We start from the raw sequence: 21,063 nt of genomic DNA, 5'->3' as shown, positions 1-21,063 counted from the left end.
ACTACTTTACTTTCCTTCCTCATTCAAAATTATGCTGTTTCTTTAAGGTCCGTTCATGTTAGTACCTTTTATGGGATCCTTCCCTAATTCTTCACATCAGAATCAGTCATTTTAATACTTATCAGAGTCTCTTTTTCACTGAAGAAACTAAATCTTCCACCGTATTTTGGCTTTTTTGTGGTAAGATACCACCTTGTATTCTTTCTATTCCCTCTACCTTCTAATATAGTAAGTGCTTATTAAAAAAAAAAAAAAAAAAAAAAAGGCACAGGGCCCGGCATGGTGGCTCATGTCTGTAATTGCAGCACTTTGGGAGGCTGAGGGGGGCAGATCACGAGTTTAGGAGAGCAAGACCATCCTGGCAACATGGTGAAACCCCATCTCTACTAAAAAATCGAAAAATTAGCCAAGCATGGTGGCATGTGCCTGTAGTCCCAGCTACTCAGGAGGCTAGGACAGGAGAATCACTTGAACCTGGGAGGTGGAGGTTGCAATGAGGGGTGATCACTCCACTGCACTCCATCCTAGGCCACAGAGCGAGACTCCGTCTCAAAAAAAAAAAAAGGACACAGTAAGTATTGGAACTCATTGAAATACCTCCTATTTCTCCATGTCTGAGGGCTGGTATCATTAATGATGTCATTAATGATATTTGGTCATTTGCAGTTTTCCCTTTACGTTAGCATAAATTTGTAAGGCACAGGCCTGAGTTTAAGTCTCATATCTACTTTTCTGGCTACTGTTTTGAGAGAATTCTTCATTTGTACAATGTGGATGATAATGCGCATTCATAATCCCTTCTCTATAATCTGAAATCCCAAATCCTCCAAAAACCTTAAGTTTTATTAAAAAAAAAATTTGACACCAAAATTTATTTGGTTCTGATACCTCACCTGTATTGGTATGAGGTTTTTGGCTGTCTTTATTTGTTCCATTTAGTGTGGGTATTAATGTTTCACTGCAGAAATATTGATGAAATTGATTTTGGGGTGCTATTGCGGTTTTTACTGGAGTGTTACATAATGCATGATAAAACTAATTTTTTTTTTTTGCTGCATATGATTTTCAGACTTTTTACAACAAACTATGCCTTGAGTAAAATGAAACAAGATGAGAAACTTATGATCAAGAAAATTTGCTTAATCAATAAAATAATGAATAAGTGAATCAATATACTGTTACAGTTGAGCCACAGGTTCGCCCTGAGCTCCTTGGTGAACAAAGCAAAAAGGGAAAGATTAGTTGCATTCTTTTTTTTTTTTTTTGAGATGGAGTCTTGCTCTGTCGCCCAGGCTGGAGTGCAGTGGCATGATCTCAGCTCACTTCAGCCTCCGCCTCCTGGGTTCAAGAGCTTTTCATGCCTCAGCCTCCCAAGTAGCTGGGATTACAGGCGCTCACTACCACCCCCGACTAATTTTTGTATTTTTAGTAAAGATGGAGTTTCGTTGTGTTGGTCGAGATGGTCTCGAACTCCTGATCCCAAGTGATCCACCAGCCTTGGCCTCCCAAAGTGCTGGGATTACAGGCATGAGACTTACACACCTTGTAATGAGATTACACACCTTGCCCACCAGAATTCACATTTTTTATAAAGATAAAACAGTTCAGAGAAGCCCCTATACCAGGAAATTTATGTGCTGCTTCTTAATATTCACAATATATTTCTGGGGAATGGGCTTATTTATAGGTAAACATTTATAGATATGTAAGGGAGGCTCAGTGACATAAGCAAAGCTACCTGCTGGAAGGTCAGGCATGGAGGGAAGGGGGAGGGTTAACCTTGCCCAGTCCCTGCCCTGGACCAGAACCAAAGGGTGAGCAGGTGGAGAAGGGCCTATGAAGTGTAGGGTCTTAGGGATGCCCAGTCACAGGGGAACTCTTGGCCTGTTTGGTGATACTGCCCACCTGTTGTACTAGTGAGAGGGAGGCACCTTGCATGTCCTCATCCTGCACACATCTGTGGCTGTGATTAACTTGGAGTAGCCAAGAACTAGCCCAGCCCCCACATCTGGTGTTGCTGGTGATGCTCCCGAGTCGCTCCTTAGCGTATTCATGTTTCTCTTCTTCCTTCTGAGCACAGCACCATACTACTCTTAGCATTCTTTTCTTTTCTTTTTTGAGATAGATCTTGTCCTGTCGCCAGTTGGAATGCATTGGGGTTATCTCGGCTCACTGCAACCTCCACCTCCCTGATTCAAGCAATTCTCCTGCCTCAGTCTCCTGAGTAGCTGAAATTACAAGCACACGCCATCATGCCCAGCTAATTTTTTTGTGTTTTCAGTAGAGACAGGCCTTCACCATGTTGGCCAGGCTGGTCTTGAACGTCTGACCTCGTGATCTGCCCACCTTGGCTTCCCAAAGTGCTGGGATTCAGATGTGAGGCACTGCACCCAGCCTACTCTTAGCATTCTTATAGTTAGGTGGTACCGTTTGACTGAGTTCTGGGCAGTGAAATTTCAGTTCCGATGATGTACGATTGACCTTTGAGCAACACTGGGGTTAGGGGAACTGAATTTCCACACAATTGAAAATCTACATATGACTCCCTAAAAACTTAACTACTAATAGACTGTTGATCGGAAGGCTTTTGATAACATAAACAGGTTAATATGTTTTGTAAGTTACATATATACTGTTATTATTATGAGTAAAATAAGCTCTAGAAAAGAAAATGTTACTCAGAAAATCATGAGGAAGAGAAGATATATTTACTGTTCTCTGAGTGGAAGTGGATTGTCATGAAGGTCTTCATCCTCATTATCTTCATGTTGGTGGAGGAGAAGGAAGAGGGATTGGTCTTACTGTCCCAGCACTGGCAGAAGTAGAAGTAAACCTCTATGTAAGTGGATCTGCGTGGTTCAAACCCATGTTGTTTAAGGGTCAACTGAGGGCTGGTTATCATTTTTCAGTCTTGTATTCCTGCTTTCTTTTCTCAATGCCTGCTAGAAATAGATGATTCAGTGGAGGGGGTATCCAAGACCCTAGAAGATGGTAAAATTATTAAAAGACATGATCTAAGAGAAATAAACTATTGTTGTCTTAGCCAGTGATAGTTTGGGATTATTTGTGACAGAAGTTAGTTTTTGCTGACTAACATAACTATGTGCTGGACATCTTGCCTTTGCCTCTTCAAATCCACTCTGTTCTTTATCCTGCTCTGTACCCTGAGAGGCTGACCTGTGTAGAAGGTATCATTGGGCTCCTCTACTCTCTGGCTTTCAGCTGGCCCATAGGGAATACAAGCAGAAGATTGGAGGGAAGAGTGAAAGTAAGGTTGGGATGTGTATGTTTTTTGGCTCCCTTCCTGCAGGGTCTCTGTGGGCTGGCGGTATCCCTCCATGCAGTATGGTTTTTGTTGGGTGACCCTCTCCACACAGCCTACTCTGTGTCTGCTTTCTGATAACTGCTTCCTCCGCTCACTACTTCAGGTATAGTGTCACACTGTCTCTTAGAGCTTCGTTAAAACCTGCCTTCTTTATACATAATCTCCAGTATCCCAGTTTGAATGTGCCACCTGTTTCCTGCCACCTTAATTGCTACAAACAGTGTATACACTGTATCATCTTCCTAAAATCAACCACGCATGGTGGGATATGAGCTGTAGTCCTAGCAACTCAGGAGACTGAGGTAGGAAGATTGCTTGAGCCCAGGAATTTGAGGCTACAGTGAATTATGGATACTCTAACCTGGGCAACAGAGTAAGACCTTGTTTCTAAAAAACAAAAACAAAAATTAAATTAAAAACAGTGTCTTTCTTTATATATGTATGTTACTTTCAATTGAAATACTGTTTTTGAGATGTTCAGAACTATTCGCCCTCATATATCGATTCTTCCAAATTTTTTTCTTAAGAAAATGGAAAAAAGTAATCTAATTTCTGAAAATCATGAGAATGATCATAAATTTCACATATTACTTTCCTGAGAATTTCAAGTTGGAGTTTTAATATTTTACTTTAGAAACAGGATGAGTTTTCCATTCTGTAACTTTTCTTTTTGATTTTTGGATTTTTTTTTCTCATGAAAAGATGTAGATCTTTTCTTGAGTGGCGTTTGCAGACTTTGCCTTGGCAATGAAAGCATGTTTTATTTTTTTAGAAAATCCTATTAAGTTTTATGCCATGTCTGTGCTCATTGCAGCTGTGCCTCATGTCTCATTTATTTATTTTACTTTTATTTTTTGAGACAGAGTTTTGATCTTGCCACCCAGGCTGGAGTGCAATGGTGTGATCTCGGCTCACTGCAACCTCCGCCTGGCAGGTTCAAGCAATTTTCCTGACTTAACCACCTGTAGCTGGGATTACAGTGTCTGCCACTAGGCCTGGCTAATTTTTTATTTATTTATTTATTTATTTATTTATTTATTTGAGCCAGAGTCTCACTCTGTCACCAGGCTGGAGTGCAATGGCATTATCTTGGCTCACTGCAACCTCTACCTCATTGGTTCAAGCGATTCTCCTGCCTCATCCTCCCGAGTAGCTGGGGTTACAGGCACACGCCACCATGCCCAGCTAATTTTTGTATTCTTAGTAGTGGTTGGGTTTCACCATGTTGGCCAGGCTGGTCTTGAACTCCTGACCTCAGTTGATCTGCCCACCTTGGCCTCCCAAAGTGCTGGGATTACAGGCATGAGCCACCATGTCCAGCCTTCATGCCTCTTTTAAATAGGACTTTTAAAATTTTGAAATGAAGCCAGCTTCAGTGGCTTATACCTATAATCCCAGTGCTTTGGGAGGCCAAGGCAAGTGGATCACATGAAGTCTGGGCAACATCATGAGACCCTATCTCTACAAAATATATATTTTTAAAAATTAGCCAGGTATGGTGGCACACATACCTGTGTAGTCTTAGCCACTTGGGGAACTGAGGCAGGAAGATCACCTGAGCCCAGGACTTGAAGGTTTCAGTGAGCTGTGATCCCACCACTACACTTCAGCCGGTGAGGGAGACAAAGCGAAACGCTGTCTCAAAAAAGTTTTGTTTTGAAATGAATTTATGTATGTTTATTTCTGAAAGCAGTTAAGCCCCTTGGCCATACCACCCTGAATGTACCTGATCTCGTCTGAAAGCAATTCAGGTTTTTAGGATTAAAATTTGTATGCTACTAGGTTTTTAATCTGTACTTTAAAGTAGAACATTTAAAGCATTTTAGTAGTGTATAGCACTGAAAAGTGGCTTTTTAGTGTAGACAGTTGCTTTTAAATAAACTATTTTGTAATCATAGCAACTTTGGAGCCTGAGGTGGGAGGATTGGTTGAGTCCAGGAGTCTGAATCCAGTCTGGGCAATAAAGGAGAATACCAGTTTCATTAAAAAAAAAAAAAAAGAGAGAGAGAGGAAGAAACTATTTGGAAGTTTTGTGAGCAGTGGATATGCAAAATGGCCATTGTTACGTTAGGCCTAATTGTGAGTACCTTCTAAAATTGTATATAACCATGATTCTCTTCAGTAGTAAAATGTCAGCCTCTTCATTTTAGGAATCGAATATAGGAAAAAGAACACATTTCTCCTTAGTTGCAAAACAGGTTCTGAGGGTGAATCCTTGAGCAAGTTTGTCTTCCTAATGGTGTAATATTGTGAGTCAATTTTCTAATTTTGGCCTGTTGTCTCTTATTTTTCATAATCAAAGAAAAATGATTTAATTTTTAAAAGATACTCTCTTTCTTTCTGTTTTCTTCTCTTGGATAATAGTATCCCTATCTGTCTGAGTTTATAGAATCTTAATTTTTACCTGCTCTGACCACATATATCTGATTAGTCATTAAGTCTTGTTAATTCTGCTTCAGAAATTTTGTTTTATGCTTCACTCTCATACTACCAACTCATTTGGTAGCTTCAGTAGTTTTCTAAGCTGGGGTTGGCAAACTTTTTCTGTAAAGGACCAGATAGTAAACATTTCAGGCTTTATAGCCCATATAAAGTTAAAAAAATTTTTTTTAAAATAATGCTTTAAGTGTAAGAACAATGCATAGCCTGGAAGCCATACAAAAATAGGCCACAAGCAGCCTGTGAGCAGGATATTGCAAGTGGGCCATACTTGGCCAACCTCTGGCCTAGGCTATTACAACAGTTTCCTAATTGGAGTATTCATCACCTGTATTTTACCCTGTTGCCTGCATCTTACACATCACTGCCAGAATCATCTCTCTGAAATGTGACCTGTCACTTGCAGGTAAATCTTTATGTGCTCCTGTTAGCTAAGTTTTCATGCTGAAGGCATTCATATACCACTTTGGGGATTTTTTTTTTGTTTCTTCATAACCATCTATATTATTTATTCAATATTTTTATAGACTTTTTTCCTTAAAGGAAAATTTATACTGTGAATGGAAAATCAATATTGATTGCCATAACGAGAAAACCAACAAAAGATAACAGTAAAAGGAAATATAAAACTATGAAATGCCTGTTTCATAGAGCACCCAACATATATGTACTACATTTAAAAAAGCCATTGGCTTATAAAAATATTTTCTTAGCATCTCATACAAGTCTCTTCATAATCTGTTATACTGCTTGCCTTACTTGCACAATTGCTGAGCTGAAGCAGATCGGAAGTAATTTTATAAGAGGCTAGATGCGGACCTTGTATTCTGAAAATCTGATGATTCTACTGTCGTTGATGTGATTCCAAGTAAGCCTGTGTGAGCTTCTGGACTATTCTCAAGGAAGTGTTTATGATGCATTGTTGAGGGTATCATCAGGGCAGTTGATCCAAGAAGTTGATCTAGGAGCTGGCAAAGCCACAAAGTTTGCCCCAAAAGATCAGAATTACAAATGAATGTTTTGTACGTTATCTCCAATCTAATGGTAGAAAAAAAATCTTAAAAACATTTGTCTCTATTGGTCATTTATATGGAATAATAGCAGCTGTTTAGTCTGTAGAAGGATGCTTTAAACTCTATGTGCTTCAGCTATGCTGACCATCTCACCATTGCCCCTCTGCCATGCCCTGACATCCTCACATGTCTCTCTGCTTTTGCATACCTTTTCCATCTGGCTTGACTGCCCTTCCTTTATCATGGGACATAATCTTTCAGTTTAATACCCATCTTGATAACCTGACTCTGACGCCTCAAGTTCAAAAGTTCAAAAAAAGCAAGTTAAAAAAAAAAAAAAAAAGCTTCATTGAAATGAAACTATAAAGAATACAATTGGCTGCATACAGTGGTTCACACCTGTAATCCCAGCACTTTGAAAGGCTGAGGTGGGGGAGTCACTTGAGCCCATGTGTTTGATACTAGCCTGGTAAACATAGTGACACCCTACCTCTACAAAAAAATACCAAAATTAGCTGGATGTGGTAGTTCACGCTTGTAGTCCCAGCTACTCAGGAGGCTGAGGTAGAAGAATCACTTGAGCCCAGGAGGTTGAGCCTGCAGCGAGCTGAGATCAAGCCACTGTACTGCAGTGCAGTGGACAATGGAGAGAGACTCTGTCTCAAAAAAAAAAAAAAAAAGTGTGTAATTTTGCATATTTAGAGTTGTGTACTCATTACCACTAATTTTAAACATTTTCATCACCCCAAAAAGAAACCCCATAGCCATCAACAGTCCCTGTCCCCTTTCTTCCTGTCCCACCTCAGTCCCTGGCAACCACTAATCTACTTTCTGTCTCTGTGGATTTACACATTTTAGATGTTTCATGCAAGTGGAATCATACAATATGTACTCTTGTGACTGCCTTCTTTTACTGTATGTAATGTTTTTAAGATTCGTTCATGTTGTAGCATGTATCAGAACTTTATCCATTTTATAGCTAAATAATATTCTATTGTGTTCCTATAATATATAAGTTTTCCTGTACATATGCATTCAGTTTTTTTAGATACATATCTAGTGGTGGAATTGAGTCTTATGGTACCTCAGTGTTTAACTTTTGAGGAACTGCCAAATGATTTTCCAAAGTAGCTGCATTATTTTACATTGCCACCAGTAGTGAATGAGAGTTCTAATTACTCTACATCTTCACCCAACACTTGGTATTGTCTGTCTTTCTAGACAAATTTTGATAAATTCCTCCTTTTCTAAATCTTAGTCAATTCTGTTACTGTTTAACAATGACCATGTTGAAGTATAAATTTTCTGTTTGCACTTTGAACTTTAACTTCTAGGTCTTAGATGTCTTTATCTGGATATACAGAGAATCTAGGTTTTGTATGTAATCATTCAATGATAGTATTAAAACTAATTACCTGTTTTTTATTTTTTGGGGACAGGATCTCACCACTATTTTGGGAGGTCAAGGCAGGCAGATTGCTTGAGCCCAGGAGCTCAAGACAAACCTAGGCAACATGATGAAACCCTATCTCTACAAAAAATTAGTAGAGTGGTGACGTGAGCCTGTAGTTTCAGCAGCTTGTGAGGCTGAGATGGGAGAATCACTTTAGGAGGTCAAGGCTGCACTCCAGCCTGGGTGACATTAAGACCCTGTCTTAAAAAACAAACAGTTTTTCTTATGTAACTTATAAACTAGCTTTTAGTAGTATTTGAAAGGAACAGCCCCAGAGCTGTTTTCAGTAATGATGGTATCACTGGAATAAAAAAGTATAGTTACCCAATGTGTCTACTTTGAAGAAATATTCAAAAAATGAGGTGTATTATGTGTGACATTTATGTTTAAATTTAAAATCAGTTTATAGTCGGCCGGGCGCGGTGGCTCAGGCCTGTAATCCCAGCACTTTGGGAGGCCGAGGCGGGTGGATCATGAGGTCGAGAGATCGAGACCAACCTGGTCAACATGGTGAAACCCCGTCTCTACTAAAAATACAAAAAATTAGCTGGGCATGGTGGTGTGTGCCTATAATCCCAGCTACTGAGGAGGCTGAGGCAGGAGAATTGCCTGAACCCAGGAGGCGGAGGTTGCGGTGAGCCGAGATCGCGCCATTGCACTCCAGCCTGGGTAACAAGAGCAAAACTCCGTCTCAAAAAAAAAAAAAAAAAAAAAAAAATTATAGTCAACTCAATTTATGAATATTTTTACGAGTTTCAAGTGATTCCTTGATCCTTTAAATGATTTTAATTTTTTTTTTTTTTTGAGGCGGAGTTTCACTCTTGTTGCCCAGTCAGGAGTGCAATGGTGCAATCTTGGCTCGCTGAAACCTCTGCCTCCCGGGTTCAAGTGATTCTCCTGCCTCAGCCTCCCGAGTAGCTAGGATTTCAGGCATGCACCACCATATCCGGCTAATTTTGTATTTTTAGTAGAGATGGGGTTTCTCCATGTTGGTCAGGCTAGTGTCGAACTCCTGACCGCAGGCGATCCGCCCACCTTGGCCTCCCAAAGTGCTGGAATTACAGGCATGAGCCACTGTGCCCAGCCATTTTTTTTTGAGACAGTCTTGCTCTGCTGCCCAGGCGGGAATACAGTGGAATGATCTCAGCTCACTACAGCCTCCATCTCCTGGGTTCAGACGATTCTCCTGCCTCAGCCTCCCAAGTAGCTGGGATTATAGGTGTATACACCACGCCCAGCTAATTTTTGTATTTTAAGTAGAGACATGGATTTGTTGGCCAGGCTGGTCTTGAACTCTTGACCTCAGGTGATCTGCTTGTCTCCGCCTCCCAAAGTGCTGGTATTACAGGGATGAGCCACCATACCTGGCCTATTTTAATATGTTTTAAAGAGACTTTTAGTTTTTACAAGGTGTCTCTAAGCTCATATTTAATGATGTGCAGCTTTTTTGTAGAATTTAAAGTCAGGGCAAGAGACTCATAATACTTCATCTAAGTATATTTTGTTAAAGCAAAAAAAAATGTCAGGTGATCTTATAGAAAAGCTATACCATTAGGACATTTTAGACCCTATAAATAGGTGAAACAATTGTTTGCTTTCTTAGATTATTTGTCATTGGTATGAGGAAATACAGCTGAGTATTTAATGTCTAAATAATAGAACTGATAAATGGATGTGGCTGTGTGCCAGTTGCTCTTATACTACATAATATCTCAGATGTGATAGTGGTCGCTGAGGCTTTGGATGGCAAATTAGGGCTTTCCCAGTGGTTATTGTGGTGTATGGCATCCTTGTCTTCCCTTACTTATGTTTTGCTTTTCTTCTTTCTGAATGAAAAGCCATTAAATCTTAGTTTATTTTCTGTTGAGGCAAGCATTTGACAGGGAATTCATTCGAACTCCGTCAGCCTTCCAGAAGCGTTCAGTGTATTTCATCTGTGACTGTGGACAACAGAATAACACAAAGTGAAAAACTGCATTTCCTGGTATGAGTATTTCATTAGATTTATTGATCCTTAGGCTTATGGTATTCATGCGAAATATGCAGACATCTAATTTTTTTACTGCTAAATAATTTTTACCAGGGGATAAATAGCAAACCTTGTAAACTAATTATTTGAAGCATAACTGAAGAGGGCAGATATATGGGAAATTACTATTACAGTTTCAGTCATTTTCACTTCTAATCTTATTAATTGCCTGAGAATCTCATATACAGAGGATAATCATTAAAATGGTTGTATAGCACCCACAAAGTGCTTTAATATACATGTTCTAATCTATTCCCTAAAACACCTTCTGGAATACATGTTCTTAACTGTATTTTCTATCAGAGTACACATTTAATTACCTGCCCAAGGTAAAAACACACATAGTAGGTGATAAACTTTATGTCATGCTTTTGCTGTTAAACCACCATGTGGTTTAAATATGCTTAGAATTATTTTAATCAGACAAGAACGAAGCAGTTTTGCTGTTTTTAGTGAGTGTGTATGTATCTTTAATTTCTGTGCTTTGATGCTCTGTCACCCAGGCTAGGGTACAGTGGCATGATCTCAGCTCAGTGTAACCTCCATCTCCTGGGCTCAAGCCATCCTCCCACCTCAGCCTCCTAAGTAGCTGGGACTACAGGCACACACCACCACACTTGGCTAATTTTTACATTTTTTGGTAGAGACAGGGTTTTGCCAGGCTGGTCTCAACTCCTGAGTTCAAGCAATCTGCCCGCCTCAGCCTCCCCAAGTGCTGGGATTACAGGCATGAGCCACTGCTCCTGGGCTCATCAGTAACTTTCAAGAAATTCAGATTCAGAATCTCAGGCCAGGTTTTCTAGATTAGGATAAATGGGTGTATTGAGCATGTGTCTCACCTGGCTCTTAAATATGTTTAACAAACTTGGGGCTGTTGAACCAAAATGGCATTTCTTAAAAGTTGAGCTTCTTAAAGACCTCACTTTGCACCACAGTTTTAGAAGTGTGAAACTTACCAATCTGCTTAATATGTTAACACCTGAAGGTGACACTTGTTTCCGCTTCTCTGCTAACTTCCCTTGAGAAATTTTCTCTACTGAATTGTTGACAGGTACCAGAATTAACGTTTCTCTAGAATTGTTCCAAAGATAACTCCACATTGCCCAGAACTAGTTTTTTGTTTGTTTTTGTTTTTGTTTTTTGCAAGCGGAGGGTGGGGGCAGGTCTTGCACTTGTCACCCAGGCTGGAGTTCAGCACACTGTAACCTCTGCCTCCTGGGTTCAAGCGATTCTCCTGCCTCAGTCTCCCAAGTAGCTAGGATTACAAGTGCCTGCCACTACACACAGCTAATTTTTGTATTTTTTGTAGTGATGGGGTTTCACCATGTTGGTTAGGCTAGTCTCGACGAACTTCTGACCTCAAGTGATCCACCCACCTTGGCCTTCCAAATTACTGGGGTTACAGGCATACGCCATGGTGCCTGGCCCAGAACTAGCTTCTTATATGACAAGTAGTAGCCTAGCCAAATCCTACCTCATTTTTACCTTTTCTTTGTTCTCTCTTTTCTCAGGACTTTGAGCTATAGCTTTGAAATAAATGAAAGAAACTTAGACTCGAGAATCAGATTAACAGGTTTGACTTGGTTTGTCCTAAGTAGATCACTGTAGACCACTACTCACATCTTTGATCTATGTTCATTTATTCTTTTATTTGTAAATTGAGATAAAGGTGGTCAAAAAACCAAAGTTCTAGGGGCAAGCGAATGTCTAAGCTGAAATCAAAAGAATGAGTAGGGTTTGAGAGGCAAGAGGGAGAGAGAACATGCAGCATCTCTGAAAGCCTGGTGGCATGAAGCATGGTGATTGAGGGACAGAAGATAGTTTGTTTGAACTATAAAATGTTAGAGAGCTGGAAAACTTTAAGATGATATTCTAAAGGGAAGCAAGGGCCTGATCATGCAGTAAACCATATTAAGAGTTTAGGGCCCAGCGTGGTAGCTCACACCTATAATCTCAGTGCTTTGGGAGGCCGTGGCAGGCAGATCACCGGTTAAGGAGATTGAGATCATCCTGGCCAACATGGTGAAACCCCATCTCTACTAAAAATACAAAAATTAGCTGGGCATGTGACATGTGCCTGTTATCCCAGCTACTCAGGAGGCTGAGGCAAGAGAATCTCTTGAACCAAGGAATCAGAGGTTGCAGTGAGCCAAGATTGCGCCACGGCACTCCAGCCTGGTGACAGAGTGGGACTCCGCTCAAGAAACAAAAAAGCGTTTAGATTTTATTCTGAGATATGAGAAATTATTGAAGGGGAAGGGTTGGTACACAATTCATCTTGTGTCTTATTTCTCTTGTTTTCTTACTCAGTCTAGATGCCATAGACATTTCAGTAGTTCTTTTCTTAGAACTCTTGCATTTTTTAAGGACAAGGCAGATAATAAAATATGCTTGGTCTACAGTGTTAGCATTTTGGCATGTTTCTTTTTATTACTTTTTAATACATAGTTCTATGTATGTTTATATCCTATTATTTTTCTTGTTTTTCTAATATTTGCATTTTCCACATTTCACACTTTAAAAAACTCTTCATAAATATTTTTATCAGCCACATATTCTGGTCAGTGGGTTGTCATTAATTTCTTAATGGTGGATACTCATCATTGTTTCAGTTTTTCTTGTTAGAAATAATGCTGTGATTTACCTATAGGCAAAAGTTTAAATACCTTAACTATAGACAAAAGTTAAAATATCTTACGTGTTTTAAAATTTCATCACCAAATTGCTGTCCAAAAGAGTTGTGCCAATATGTGAATGTGGCCAGTTCATTATACCTTCCTCATCATTGGTTTGTATTACTTTTTAAAAAAAATTGCTTGCTATTTTAATAGTGAGAAATGATAACACATTTTTATTGCATTTCTTGTGGTTGACCATATTTTCATGTATTAATCACAGTGTTGTCTATCTTGTAAACATTCTTTTTATGTCCCTTGCCCATTTATTCATTGCAAATTTTAAGATTTTTTTCTCATCAATTTTATGAACTCCTAATTAACAACCTCCTTTACAGCATTTTACTTGAATATTTTTATCAGGCTGGTTGCTTCAACATAATGGGGATTTTTGTATAGACAAATCTATTGATGATTTCTTTTTTTTTTTTTTTGAGACGGAGTTTCACTCTTGTTACCCAGGCTGGAGTGCAATGGCGCTATCTCGGCTCACCACAACCTCCGCCTCCTGGGTTCAGGCAATTCTCCTGCCTCAGCCTCCTGAGTAGCTGGGATTACAGGCACGTGCCACCATGCCCAGCTGATTTTTTGTATTTTTAGTAGAGACGGGGTTTCACCATGTTGACCAGGATGGTCTCGATCTCTCAACCTCGTGATCCACCGGCCTCGGCCTCCCAAAGTGCTGGGATTACAGGCTTGAGCCACCGCGCCCAGCCTTGATGATTTCTTTGTGATTGTTTTTTTCCTAATTAAAACAAATAGCCTTCCATCAGAAGACTTCTAAATATTTTTAAATTCTGCTGTTGGTTTTATGACTTCCTCATTAATGTTTTCTTTCACTTTCTTGGTGTATCACCTGAAGTGAGTGTTAAACTGAACTTTTTTCCAGTGTCCTCATCATCATCTATTGAGTCTTTCCCTTCCCCTTTGGTTTCTGGTTTTTCTTTATAAAGCTAACAGTGTTTGAGAACTTACTATGTGCTAGGTGCTGCTCTAAACACTTTATATTATCTCATTTTCTTCTTACAACAGCCCTGTAAGGAAATAGAGGCAGAGACCTAATTTGCTGAGGTTACACAGTTAGTGAGCTGTGTGCCTTGTGCTCTAATTGTGCTATTGTTTCTATATTGTGGTTATCTTTCTTATTTTCATCCTGCTGTCATTCTGTCCTAATTACGACAGATACATGTTTCTCTCTCAAGAAAGGCTAATATCGGCCAGGTGCTATGGCTCACGCCTCTAATCCCAGCACTTTGGGAGGCCAAGGCAGGCAGATCACTTGAGGTCAGGAGTTCGAGACCAGCTTGGCCAACATGGTGAAACCCCATCTCTACTAAAAATACAAAAATTAGCCGGGCATGGTGGTATACACCTGTAGTCCCAGCTACTCAGGAGGCTGAGGCAGAAGAATTGCTTGAACCTGGGAAGTGGAGGATGCAGTGAGCCAAGATTGCACCACTGCACTCCAGCCTGGATGACAAGAGAAAGACTCTATCTAAAAAAAAGAGAAAAAAATTTTTTAAAAAGGCTTTTATAACTGTGCTGTTTATTTCTTTTTCTATTCTTGCTTATTCTTTCTATTCCTATGTTTCTGAGTGAACTTAAGGTTCCAAAAAGTTTCTCATTGGAATATTTTTCAGAATTGGCTCAATCTATAAAATATACTGGAAATAATTACAACTTTACAGTATCCCATCAAAGTCCTCTGTACCTTAGTGTTCGGTGTGTTCCAGGTGCTAAGTATTTGTTGAGTCAAAGAATGAATGAATGGAGAGACCTGAGTTTGTCATCTGCATCAAGTCTTAGTTTATACTTCTCATTAATGTTTTTCAGATTTTCCTCATTTGATTCTGCATATTTCATGTGAATGTTATTTCTTGACATTGTATATTTTTTCCATAATTTTCTAATTATCTGTTGCCAATATCTGTTATTTCTGGGTTTTGTTTGTTTGTTTGTTTGTTTTGGAATTTCCCAAATGGTGTTTAAAAGATTGACAATAGTGGGCAGCCTTGTTTTGATTGTGATTTTAATAGAAATATTAAGTTACTTTTCACCAGCATGATGTTGGGTGGTAGTGTGTAATACATCCTTTTAGTTAGTTCTTAAAATATATTTTGGCCGGGCACGGTGGCTCAAGCCTGTAATCCCAGCACTTTGGGAGGCAGAGGAGGGTGGATCACGAGGTCAAGAGATCGAGACCATCCTGGTCAACATGGTGAAACCCCGTCTCTACTAAAAATACAAAAAATTAGCTGGGCATGGTGGTGTGTGCCTGTAATCCCAGCTACTCAGGAGGCTGAGGCAGGAGAATTGCCTGAACCCAGGAGGCGGAGGTTGCGGTGAGCCGAGATCGCACCATTGCACTCCAGCCTGGGTAACAAGAGCGAAACTCCGTCTCAAAATATATATATATATATGTATATATATTTTATAAGGACTAATTTTATAAAAGATTTTAGGTTAACTCTTGTCTGACATTTTTGGTGTTGAAGGAATTTGCTGTTGTTTTATAGCATCATTATGGAAGATACTGAATAGCACATATTTGCGATCTTTTAAGTTAGTCATAGAAGCCTTTTTCTCATTCTGTTGTGATAAGTGAATGTCTTTCTGACTTACTTCTGGGTCCATGTTTCACTGCTAACTAAACCTGGTTTCTAGCACGGAGGAGACTAAAGCAAGCACATCCTTGCATTCCCTTGCTCTCAGTGTGTAGAGCTGAAATGTTGCCATATATGGGAGGTTCTCACAGCATTGGGTTTGGACATAAAGATGTGATAATAATCCTCACGACAACAACATTATTGTATCTAAGAATGTGAGTGGGCCAAGACACTGTGAAGAGTTTATGTGAATTATGCCATTTAATCTCCAGGGGAAAAAAAAAAAAAAAAAAACACTGTAAGTTCTGCCAGACCATTTTATTGATGAGGAAACTGTAACTTAGAGCACAGTAGACCACAATAACTTGTCTATGGTCATACACCTGAGAAGTGGCAGAGGCAAGTTGCCTGTAAAGTAGAGCCAAGCCTTAGGGATGGATGGGTGGAGATAAATGTAGATACATGTGTATATAGGGGTGTGTGTATCTGTACACATATGCATACATATTTGATGAGCTTGAGAGATAGATGCTGAGGACTAATGCATTTTGAAGTTTTTCTGGAGCCAGTAATAGAATGCTACTTAATGGCAGATAATGAGCCTTTTTCCATTAATAATGAGAATACAATTTTTTTTGGAAGGAAATGCTAATTATAGTTGTCCCGGGGATTGGTTACTAGGCCTCTATGTATACCCATATCTGCACATATTCAAATCCCAAAATTGGCCCTGTGAAACCTGCTTCCATATGGAACCTATTTATACAGTATGCAGGTTTCACATCCCACAAATACGGTATTTTCAATCTGTGTTTGCTTGAAAAAAAAATGTGTAAGTGTGCCTGTGCCATTCAAACCCATGTTGTTCAAGGGTCAGCTGTCCTTTAAGGCTAGATAATACTTCTGTCTAAAGACTTAAGTCTGAGTAGTTGCCATATATCGTACTTGTAAATTTACCAAGTTTGACTCTGCAATAATTTTGCAGACATTTCTGTAGGATTGACATAATCCACAGACATGATAAGAATGCTCCCAATGCAGTAGGAGCATTCTTATCACTTTTCCCCCTAGGAATTCTAAGACAGCATTGAATTTCTGGTACCCTCAGAGGAAAAGACAATTAACTCTAAGAAACCTACTCTCTGTGGAAGTACATGTTTTTTAAAATAAGATGCACGTATGTGGTAAAGTAGGCATTATCTAAGCAATTAGTCCCTATCATGGATGGTGAAGGTGCTAATCAGTGTTTAGGAGGAGGTAGAGATAGCTTGCCCATACAGAGAAGTAATGCATTTTAAAATCATTTAGGGGACTTTTCCAAATAATCCTGTTTTTTCCTGGTGAGATTCCCTGGCACAGTGAGCCAATCAGATTTGCTAGGGCAGAAAAATGTTCAAGAGCCACTGTGCTAGACAGCATAGAAGAGGACTGTTTTGTTGAAGCTTAATGGTAATTTTTCCATAATCCTGGTCCTTAATAATTAAAGAACACGTTTGAATGTTGTTACTTTTCTCTGTCTCAGGAGAAATGTTCCTAAACCAGAAAAGAAGGCTATCTGAATTTTAAAACAATTTTTAGGAAGGAGCACAAAAATTCCTTTCTGTATTTTTTCCCACCTCTAGAAATTCTTGAAATGAGATTCTGCCATATGTCTCACAAATTAAATACCACATTTGTATCTCACCCATCTTAGTTATGCTATCTCGCATTTTAATCTATCCTGTTTCGGGACTTCTTTTGCGGCCTTGTGGATGTTTCTTATGTTTGTCACTAATTCATAAGGTGGCTTTTTTTATATTTGTAGAACATTTCTCAGTGACTTTCTTCTAGTTGGAGTTCCAGGGTAGTTTGATTTGGAGTGTAAAGATCTGTCCCATGCCTAGCCTTAGTCCTCAGTCTGTTTTGTTGGGTTCACCACCTGGTTGTAGCACCAAATGCCCTTTCACCTTTCCCTCTCTCCTTTCTCCCTTCCTTCCTTAGTACTGCCCAAGTTTGTCAGACTCAATGATTTTATTCTTAAGCTAATCTTATTTTTAATTAAGGTAAGTCACATTCTGATTTCTGATTTGCAAAAGAAAAATTTCCTTCTCCTTCATGTAGTAGGATTTTGATTTTGTAAATATTTAAATTTTCCATTAATGGTGTGTTGAATCTGCACTAAAACTGCTTCTTTACACATTTTAAAATTTTTTCATTATGTTTTTAACATTTTTCTTACCTCCAAAAACAAAACCATTAAACTTTTCTTATTAAAATGCAAAGCCTGGTGTCTTCTAGCTTTTTGAAGAGCTTTTGTCCATTATATAATCTGTAAAGTAGCCAAGAGTTCCTCAGAAGCAGGACATCATTTAGATTTAAAACAATTATTGCTTGTCTGTAAAATAATGTTGTAGCATAACTATTCACGGGGTGGCAGCTGTGGTTTTACTTCAATGACAAAATTCTTGCATACTACCACCATTTTATTTACCTTAAAGATTTTACCAAGGTACCCTAGAACAAAAATGATGAGGTCATTTTGATTCTGCTAAAGTTGGTATGACTAGAAAACCAAATGACACAGTTACGAGCATAGACCTTTTATTTTTTTCCCAGATGTTTGACAGTGTAAACATACATAAAATACATATTAAAGTTTAGATGCTTTATATTTTGTGCAGTAAATTGAAGCCTTAAAAAGAAAACTTTTTTTTAAAAAAGAAACTCATTAGTTTACTTAATTAAGACAGTAAAATAACAGCAAGTACCAAGACATTGTGCATTTCTTTTATTTAAGACAAGTTACTTCAGTTACATCACAGTCAGAAATGTTAAGACTGGCTTTCTTGAATACTTAATATAGCTTGAATCACTGGTTAGATATGGACATATTTTCCCAACTGTACATCAGGGAGGAGTGCTTTCAGTAGGTTCAGAAAATGCAGACCCTCAGACAGCCAGCATGACCACAACATTGAGCATTAAGAGAAATGAAGCATTTACTTTCCAAGCATTTGCCACAGAAGGTAATCGAGTCTTTACATTTGTGGTTGTCTCTTCCCTCCGTAAGTTAAGGGTTGTGCTTTGTTGAGGCATTTCAGAGAAATTATTTGGCATGCCACTAGTGATACTTAGGGTCATGGGTGTTGGGGATGATTTTGTTGAGCTAGTGAGGCTTGTGTTTGTAACCATTCCATCTTGGAGATGAATAGTTAGAGTTGCAGCTGCTGCTTCATGTGAATTTATAGTCTCTGTGGATGCATCTTCTGGATAGGGCACAAAAGCCTTATCAGTGCTAGTAAAGGTGGTATCTTTGCTTAGAGTGGCACCAAACGTTGTTTCCTTTGTTCGATATTGTTTGGGTATTTTGGTCACTTTGGGTTGAGTTACCACACTCAGAGAGTTAATGGTGTCCACTGTCTGCATCCCACTTACAGTGAATAAACTCGAGGTAAATCCAGAAGGTGTAGGATATATGTTATGTTCCTTTAAAGATGATATTTGGGTAGAACATGGAGTCCCTATCACATGGACTTTTGTTTCCTTCATCCACTTCAGTAAGTAAGTGATGTTTTGTTTGTGGTCACATGACCACCTGTTATTGTAAAGGGTTATCTCTTGCAACTGAAAGAGTTGATCGAAAGATTGGTCTGGAATGAATGTGAACTTATTGTTGTGCAGGTAAAGATGTGTGAGATTTGTAAGGTTTATTAATGTACCTGGAAGGATTTGTGTCAAAGAATTATTAGACAGGTCCACGATATGTAATTTGGAGGGCATGTTGGTTGGAACTGTCCAAAGTTTGTTACTACTGAGGTTGAGAACCTCGAGACTTCTTAGTGTATTTTTAATGAGGACAACCTTTTCCAGCATATTCTTAGAAACATCCAGATATTTAAGATTCCACTGATAGGCAGTATCAGATTTGTCAAGAAGTTTAATGTTGTTGTTAGCAGCAGACATGTTCCAGAGAGACCGAGGTAACTGAGCAGGCAGGCTTTCAAGCCTGTTGTTTGAAATGTCCAGGGTCCTCAGATTGGTATACTGGGTTAACTGGTTATGCAGATCAGTAAAGTGGTTATAAGACAGGTTTAAATGTATAATATTCTCTTGCAGTCCAGATGGTAATGCAGTCAAGTTTCTGCCTGAACAGTCCACATGCCTGTGCCTCTCTGTACATATACATTGGAGAGGACAAATGCATAAAATACCAGGTGTGAGAAACAGAAGGATGAACAGGCAGAGAGACATTTTCAATATCTGATATTCCATCAAAGCCTAGAAACAAACAGATACATCCTTCTTTTAATATGCAAATACAGTTTAGGCATCTGCATGGGTCAGTTAGCATTAGGCAAAATTTTCAATAAACCTCGTTGTTGTTGAGTCCTTTTATAATTGTTCCAGTGATTAAACTAACAAAGCTCCCCTTCATTTATAGTCCAAATGCTTAATCCTTCAATTGGTCTATGTGGTAGAGAGAGACTCTCTCCCTACTCTCTCCTGCATTTTCTCCTTTATTTTCTCTCCTCCTTCCCCCTTTTTAAACTATGTTCTTTCTTACTTATCTTTCTAGAGACTTAATATGATAAAAAAAATAGCATTCTTTGCAAATAAAGAGTTGCAGTCTTAAGCTATTACTATTTTTGATAATATGCTTTCTTAACTCAGATGAGAAAAAATGGCTGTCGTGTCTCTCTTTTTTTAAATCTCTGCAGTAATGTAATTCAATGTGTGTGTATAGGGTGAGATTTTATTTAGATATTAAAGCAGTTCTTTGAAATTTTATCTTTGTTTTTAGGATAAATATGTCTTTGTAAAAGGCACTTAAAATATAGACCTACACAGTACCTATAAACCTTACATTTTATAAAGTGATTTTTTTCTGTATATTTCAGTGCCCATTTTAAAGGAAAACAAATGTATATTTACGAATATAATAAAAATATCCCTTAACTGACACTGCAGCAAATTTCTGGTGCATGCACTTGCTGTTGAATACATATTAAATCCTAACGTTGACTTTTTCTTAAAAAAAAAGAAAAGAAAAAGGAAAAATATTCCAAAGTCAGTCTTTTACTGATTTAAATAACAGCTTACCGTAGTGTCGTCTTCAATATCAGCATCTCATTTTCTCCGGGAAACTTAAAGCTTAAAGGTCGTCTTGTTCTGGAGAGTCGGAAATGTTTCTGGCTGTGGGCTGTGCTTGCCTGCTCAGCTGCATTGTGTTGCTGTGAGCTGAAGCTCTGCAACCACCTGATCAGTACCACATAGGAGGACTGCAGAGCTGTCGTTGGTGCTGACTCAAATTTATGGCAAGAGGTGCACACGCAACAAAATGGACAATTTTTTTTTAATTTATGGCATTAAGCATACCTGTACATCTGATTTGTTATAGGATGGGATACATTATGCACATTAGAGTTGGCCTTTACTCGTTTCTATGTATTTGCCTGAGATTGGGTTCCATATTTTAACGTTTGCCTCATTAAGAATCTGTGATTATTTTAAATACCTCTACTCTTTATTCTTTTTACGTGTCAA

General features: G+C 38.7%; 2 protein-coding genes across 9 annotated transcripts in view; one reads left to right on the top strand and one right to left on the bottom strand.

Annotated features, from left to right (window-relative positions):
• The window catches only part of NF1 (neurofibromin 1), a 304,993-nt gene that overhangs the window by 199,840 nt on the left and 84,090 nt on the right, over nucleotides 1–21,063 (top strand). The window lies entirely within an intron of this gene.
• OMG (oligodendrocyte myelin glycoprotein) lies at nucleotides 18,104–20,809 on the bottom strand. Its single transcript, XM_003931466.3, has 2 exons — nucleotides 20,620–20,809; nucleotides 18,104–19,797 (listed from the first exon to the last, which is right to left on the bottom strand). Exon 2 carries the CDS (start codon nucleotides 19,789–19,791, stop codon nucleotides 18,469–18,471), a length of 1,323 nt encoding a protein of 440 aa, XP_003931515.1. The 5' UTR covers nucleotides 19,792–19,797; nucleotides 20,620–20,809; the 3' UTR covers nucleotides 18,104–18,468.

This window comes from Saimiri boliviensis, chromosome 17, assembly GCF_048565385.1.
Source record: "Saimiri boliviensis isolate mSaiBol1 chromosome 17, mSaiBol1.pri, whole genome shotgun sequence".
NCBI lineage: Eukaryota > Metazoa > Chordata > Mammalia > Primates > Cebidae > Saimiri > Saimiri boliviensis.
The sequence above is the reverse complement of the archived record's forward strand: the minus strand, read 5'-3'. Positions and strand labels throughout refer to the sequence as shown.